Here is a 7,400-nt window from a genome sequence, read left to right on the forward strand (position 1 = left end):
GCCACCGAGAGACAAGGCCTACGCAAGCGAGCAGAGAAGGTCGGTGACGTCAGGACAAGTGGGGTTACAAATGTTGTTAGGGAGTTGTTGATGGAAGGATAGTGGCATTGTCGAAGTGGTAAACAGAAGTCGCTTCAATGAGTGAGACGTGAAAATAAAACTATAATTTGAAGAAATTAAAGAGGTTTTTAGCAGTGGTTCGTTCTACGGTAGCAGTGGATGTTACTGAAGTTCTACCAAAGTGTAAAAAGTTGTGCAATTAGTCTAACTACCGCAGTGTTTCTGACTGCCGAGGAAATTACAAGACGGGGCCCAAGGTGTCTGTTTTCAATTTCCCGAGCGATCCAGAAGTTTGAGAAAAATCCATTCGTGCCATTATGAGAGAAGAACTTGAGCCAACAAAGAACAATAAGGTACGTATCGTATAATTATAGAGGTATTGATGAAAGTGTGTTCAAAATAATTTTTGGTTTTGTTAAAGATGCCTACTTATTATTTCGATGAAATTGCCGAGTTTAAATTTGAAGGGCATGAATCAATGGATACTTTTAAAGTCTCCTGAGTGATTAAACATTTATATAACGTTCCGGCCTTAGTTATTGGAAGTCTTTTGGCAATGATTGCAGTGGTGGAAAAGTTATTCATTGTTGAATAGGTAATTCGGCATGTTTAATTTAGTCATGAATCCCATTCGGTGGATCGAAGTATATCATTTAATTCAGATTGATATTGCTTTAAGCTATTCCTGAAAGGTTCTTAATATGGTAATAAGTAAAGGTAGCACAGTGAAATTACTCAAGTGCATAAAATATCTTTGTTTTTATGTCACCGTTTGATGTGAATGAAATATTTTCATGATTTAATATAAATATTTACAATTAATCTTGTGGGTTATAATTAAAGAGATGAGGAGTTGAATAGCGGCATTCACTTACTACTTTAAAATATTAGAATTTCTTTTAATTTAATTGACAGCAGTCCAAGATTTCCTGTACTTGGAAGTGTGTAAATTATTTTAATTTTATTGTTTGGTGGAGTCAAAGAGTGTAAATTTAGTCTAGCTGGCCAAATATTCAAGTACTTACTTAATTAATTACAAATAAAAGAAGCACGGCCGTGGTATAAAAAATCCAACCGGCTAGAGTAGCATTTATTAATAGCTTTTTTTATTGGAAGGCTTATTGTATTGATCGCAGCGATAGAAAAGTTATTGCTTTCTAGTTAAAAATTTGGGCAATTCGTCAAATTTTATTTATTCATGACTCCTATTTGGTGAATCAATTCTTATTAATTCCTGTAAGCCATAATTCTCGATTATTCAGAGTTAAACAAATATTGTTGTCGGTGATTGTTTTTCGGGTTCATTCCGCGTGGTCTCATATTTTGAGGACGGCAGTTTCGGGCGTGTTCCAGCTCCCGTCTTTGGTTCCAAATGATTGGACATTATCATTGATTATCATTTGTACCCGAAGACGGGAGCTGGAACGCGCCCGAAACTGTCGTCCGCAAAATATGAGTCAATGCTGAATGAACCCGAAAACCAATCACCAAATAACTCACCGCGGAAGCCTCCGTAATAAATATTGTAGTCATTGGTATCCCTATACACGCTTCAGTTTTCTCAAGGTTAAAAATTAAAGGCATGAGGGGTAGAATAGAAAAATAGAGTGGTCTAAAGAATTGAAAATGCTTTAAAATAAATTAATAGTCATTCAAAATATCATGCAATGGGAAGTAAGCGATTACTTTTTATATGAGCGTAAATATGTAAAATATTTAATTTGATTGTTGTACTGAGACCTAAATAGTGAATTGCATTACTTTTACAGGTGTGTGTGAAGAGAATTTTGCTCCTCATGGCATAATTCGTGAATTAGGGAAGTATGATGAGAGGACAGCGAGATTACTTTCCGCACCATTGAAATGATCACGACTGAGACGCTGTGACATCCTAACTTCCCTATTACCCCATCTACCTGTCTTCTCAGGCAAGCATACGGGAGAGCCCAGGCAAACGAAGAAAGGTGAAGGAATTTTCTGCATTGGAAGAGGCGGTGGAGGAAAGCATTAGGGTGAAGGAGACATACGACCGACAGAATATTATTTCAAGCTTAGTGAATCTTGGAGAAAAGTTCAGTTTCTTGATTTGTGAAATTTTTGGACAGTGGTTCATAAGCATGACTGCATACTTGTTCCGAACACATTATCTTCAACCCCATACCTTGAATTTAGCTCTCTGTTGTGGTAAACTAGGCACGCAATATTAGTGTTAATTTTGAAAAAGTTCCAATTTTAAAACTAGGGAAGTTTAGCTTACGCAAGAATGTTTATAATGTTGGAATCTGAGGTGAGACTTTCTCCCAAATGTTTTGATCTGCCTCTTGTGGTAGATATAGCAGTGACTCCTTAGTCATTATCTCTGATTACTGAAAATCTGTCATGCCAGACAGTGATCCCTGTTATTACTTTATTGGCGAACACCTGTCCTTGAAATCTGTTAACAAGCCTGACTATTCCACAGATATGTAGATATTTAGTGCAATTCTTCTCTCTCTCTCTATCTCTCAACTTCTGCTTAAAAGTAAAAGTACCAGGGAAATGTGTGCAGCCGCATTTGAGAATGTCCTCTGTGATGTGTACAATTACACTCGAGTTTTGATGATAATAATAAACATGTTAATACGCAACTGTTGACATCCTTATTTATGCATCACCTCCACTCCCCTATGACTTTTATTTTTAAATAGGTCCATGGTATCCAGATAATCAATTTCGGAGAGGAGCTCGTCAAGTAAGTGAGATGTCTAAAGCTACCGGAGTGATATACTGAGAATTTTGGTTAAAGCCTTTGCCAGCTACTTCATTCCGATCAGATTTTAAAACGTATTAATTAACGTCTCGTGGAATTTATCATATATTTGGAGAAAACTAATAAGCTGTTGCTTTTCATAGGATTCCCCGCAGCAAAAATGTGTTATTGAACAAGAAGTTCGAGCATTGCGTTTGCTTACTTTCGGTGGTTTAGTTTGCAATCGTAAATATATAAGGACGTTAAGAGCTGAATATAGTAAACCTGAAATATTTGTGGTAAATATTTTAACGTAGCAAAGTAAATGCGAAGGAATTCTACTATCTAATTAGAAAGAATTACGTTCACTCCAGTTGCAATCGTTCAAGCGAACGACGAGTGGCAATAATCTAACCCTTCTCGTCGTGACGTCACGGCTGGTTGCTCAGGCCTTGTCTCTCGGTGGCTACGCATGGCTGCGGACATTTGGTCTTGAATGCTCTTGAATCACTTCGTTTCCATCAAATTCGTCTTGTCTTGAACGGTTCTAATTTCTATTGAATCTCGAATGGTATTGAAGTGTTTCGACCAATCAGTGAACGATACATAGCTTTCCGAGCCTTGCCAACGCGACCTTGGAGATAACTATTGACATCATGGCCGTTTGGGAGAGGAACGCTGTGGAAGCCCTCATTAGTTTTTACGAGGAAAAAAGGTGTTTGTACGAAGTAAGCTCCCCAGATTACCACTTGAAGCAGAAGAGAAGTTCGGCGCTGCAAGACATAGCCACTAATTTGTTGCCTGTAAGTAAAATTATAATTATAATTGTTTTGGTTAACCTTGACCTATACCTAACTCGTGAAGATATTAACTAATGCAATATTTATATAAATATATATTACGTATATATTATGTGTGATATCGGAATGCTTCGATAATTGTCGTGATAATATTTTGTACGTTTATTTCCTTAAAATTATAATTTCATTCACAAATATACATTTCTGGAGCTAGGGCTTGTTTCGTTCAAGTGGTGTTGGATATGTTTTTATTTAGATAAGTGGTGGTCCCGTAGTGGCCTTTATATTGAGTTTTTTGTAATACGAGGTTTCAATGAATCCTACAAAGAATTATTTTGTGGTTACCGCCGATATGGTCTTTTAAAATATATGTTTACTCGATACTCCCAACAGTTTCGACCTGGTACCACATCGGAGGACGTGAAAACGAAGATAAATGGCCTCCGCACACAATACATGGCTGAAAAAAACAAATTAATCAGGTCGAAGAAGAGTGGAGCAGGAGTGGAAGAGGTTGTAAGGCCAAAATTGTGGTGCTACAACAATTTAAGTTTCCTTGAAAGGCATACGGCACCCAGGAAGAGCATATCAAACTTGGATCCAGTGGATCTTAACAAGGTATGCCGATGACACTTGCAAATAAATTCGTCTTTATTACGTATAATTTGTTTTGCTGGAATGTGCATTGTTTGCTTCTGGCATGAAGTAATAACATGAAAAGTCAAATTCAAGGGGCATGTTTGGAACGAGTCTATTGTTTGAGATCGTCCATTGACTCCATTATTTACCATTGTTGATCATCTATTTTGGTTTACTGTTTACGGAAATTTGTGATCTTACTTTGAGTGCCCACTTCAACGCAGTTACTTCTGCGATATTTATGTTTTAGCTACACTTGAATTCACGAAGGGACTTCTTTGCACTTCTGAACATTACATTAATTTTTTTGTCTGTAGGAAACGCCCATTGAAATACAATCAGGAGAGTTATCAGATGTCACGGCAGAAGAGCAGCATGAAATTGGTACCATCCCAGTCCCCTTACTCAGTGAAGAGTCCACCTCTGCCAGCGCTGACCACTGCAACATCTCCTCAAGAAGCGGGTCATCAAGAGGAGTACCGACCCCCAAGAGGAGAAGGACTGAGGAAGCAGACATAACTACCTTCCTCTCAAAGGCTTCGTCAGCCCTTGAGCAAGGGACACTGCGGAAAAACACAAAATTTGAAAATTTCGGCCTATTTGTAGGGCAAGAAATTGCCGATATTAGTGACGAAAAAAAACAGAAAGCTGCAATGCAGAAAATTTTTGATATAGTAATGAAAGCTAAAGATGATGAGAATGAAAGTTAACTATTTTTGTATGTTTTTTATTTTATAATTTTAATTTACATTTTGTTACATTGAATTTGATTGTAAAATAATTGTTAATTATATAATTTGCTTGGTGGAATCACTGTTGTTTGGTCATTTCTTCAACCCTCAATGGCCATTTGTTAAAAAATCTTGAGTATATTGCATGATTTAAGAATTTGTTTCTACTATCATACCAAATAATCGTATAACATCAGGGAGTACGTAAGCTATATTAGTTGTTCAATTATTATTATTATTATTATTCAGTTTCTGACAAGGTTGCAAACTAACTTAATTTGAAGAAGTTCTAGAATAAACTTTGGTTTCTGAATCTTAACTTATAGCATTTTAGCCAATAGTCCTTCTATTTCCATGCGATGCAAGGACGCAAATGAGTGCTCTCCTTCTTAACACGATTCATTCCAGCAATTTCCTATTTATTAACCATAGGTAGATAAACCATCATCATAGATTTTTTAATTGGTTCATTATGGCATAGTAGGCCACTATCACACAAAAAAAGTCTTGATTTGGTTCAAATATAAAAAGCTTTATAGCGCAAGAAGGTTGTGAGTCATCAATAAAGCCAATAACACAAATGAAAAGTGGAATAATTTTTCATAGAACTGCAGAAATATTACAATCTTTACTACCACAAAAATCACTAATAACAAAAGGGGGAATGAAATAGAGGAATTCATTAGCACTACCACAACCTACATGCCATTTCCCAATGGTAGTATTCCATCAGTCACAAAATATTCGCAAAATTCATCCCTAATAGCTCTCGCATCGTTATTGTGCCTATTTCCACCCTGTCTTACCAATTGACCGTCAAGTATTGGGCCCTCCCTCCACACTCCAGGAATTACCCTTCCATCACTCATCACTCTATCTACCAGACCTTGAGGCAAGTAATTAGCGTCCTTCTTTGATCTCAAAAAGTTGTGTAGTACTATACAGGCTAGTGTCACAATTTCCACTTTTTCAACAGAGAGATTGATACAGTTTAATAGTATTCTGAAGCGGTTCACTAAAATACCGAAAGCATTCTCTGATGTCCGCCTTGCCCGGCTAAGGCGATAATTAAAATTTCTCTTCTGCAAACTCAGTCCCCTATCTGGATATGGTTTCATTATGTTATGTTGCAGAGGAAAAGCATCATCTGCCACAATCACATGAGGGACACCGAGTACACGGCCAGGCAAAGCTATGTTCGGGGGTATATGCAAAGAATTTTGGCGCAATGCCTCAGCAAGGGTGCTCTCAAGAAAAACACCGCCATCACTCACTCTACCATTCACCCCGACATCGATGTATAAAAATTTATATCTGGCATCTACTAATGCTAACAGCACAATACTGTGTGAGCCTTTATAATTGAAATAGAAAGACCCGTCTGCTCTTGAGGATCTAAAATGTATATGCTTCCCATCAAGAGCACCAATGCAATTGGGAAAATTCCATTTTTCCTGAAATTCCCTTGCTATTTCCCCCCATTCATCAACACTTCTCGGCATCTGAAATGAAAGATAATACATTAAAAATTCAAATCGAGGAATGCTATACTTATGTTCATATTAAATGGAGTGAATTGTACAAATTTTATCTAATTAGCTCGTTTCAAACAACTTACCTTCAAGAAATTCTCTTTCAGAACTTCATAAATAGCTCTGCATACTTGAGGTACAAAAAGAGAAATAGTATTGTGAGCAATCCTCGTGGAGTACTGTAGACTTTTGTAAGACTACAGTACTCCACGAGGCTAAAGATGAGGCGAGAAGTGGCTAAAAATCTCAGAGTCACCGCCAACCTATGTTTTGCCGAGATACATTCCCGTAAAATTGTGTCTCTTTTAGATATGAGAGGCGACACCAACTCCAGTAACTCTCTAAAATTGTTGTTATCCATCCGGAGGAAGTTGGTGAAAGATTCCGGATCCTCCGTTTCCAATTCCCGGTACAGCAAGCTCATGCTACCAGCGGCATACCTCCGGCTTAACCATTCTCTTGACCAAAGCCTTCGACGATTTCTCCTCCGACCTTGCAGTACTGCTGCCACTACTCCTACGCAAAATGCCACTCTTGCTATATTTGCGTTGTCATTATCCATCGTCGGACGCAAAACCAGATTTAATAATTGTAATGATGTATCAAATGATGATATCAAAACGTTGTTATGAGTACGGGTTTCTACGCGCTTTATCAGAGAATAGAACGCTATACGTTTTTCCTTTGTCGATCATGTTGACTATCGGTATTCAAGTCAATTCAAGCTTTCTGGAACAGTCTGAAAGAACGCTCAACTCGATTCAATGTGTGTTGAACAATCACTCTTGAAAGACCGTCTCGAATGGTCTTGAATCTTCATTTAGCGTTCAAGACGACTTGTTCAACGTTCCTTGTTCATGACATCTCGAATAGTGTGAAAGAGGCTTAAAAGTTTTAAGTCACGCAATAT

The 7,400-nt window shown here is 37.6% G+C and overlaps 2 protein-coding genes across 2 annotated transcripts; one reads left to right on the plus strand and one right to left on the minus strand.

The window, feature by feature from the left end:
• Positions 1-3,273: 3,273 nt before the first annotated feature.
• On the plus strand, positions 3,274-5,164 carry LOC124156888. The gene is made up of 3 exons (XM_046531376.1): positions 3,274-3,591; positions 3,982-4,206; positions 4,545-5,164. Exons 1-3 carry the CDS (start codon positions 3,445-3,447, stop codon positions 4,935-4,937), a joined length of 765 nt encoding a protein of 254 aa, XP_046387332.1. The 5' UTR covers positions 3,274-3,444; the 3' UTR covers positions 4,938-5,164.
• A 492-nt stretch (positions 5,165-5,656) lies between these two features.
• Positions 5,657-7,052, minus strand: LOC124158179. Its single transcript, XM_046533367.1, has 3 exons — positions 6,773-7,052; positions 6,577-6,620; positions 5,657-6,460 (listed from the first exon to the last, which is right to left on the minus strand). The coding sequence occupies exons 1-3, from the start codon at positions 7,050-7,052 to the stop codon at positions 5,657-5,659; spliced, it is 1,128 nt and encodes a 375-aa protein (XP_046389323.1).
• Positions 7,053-7,400: the final 348 nt, after the last annotated feature.

This window comes from Ischnura elegans, chromosome 4, assembly GCF_921293095.1.
Source record: "Ischnura elegans chromosome 4, ioIscEleg1.1, whole genome shotgun sequence".
NCBI lineage: Eukaryota > Metazoa > Arthropoda > Insecta > Odonata > Coenagrionidae > Ischnura > Ischnura elegans.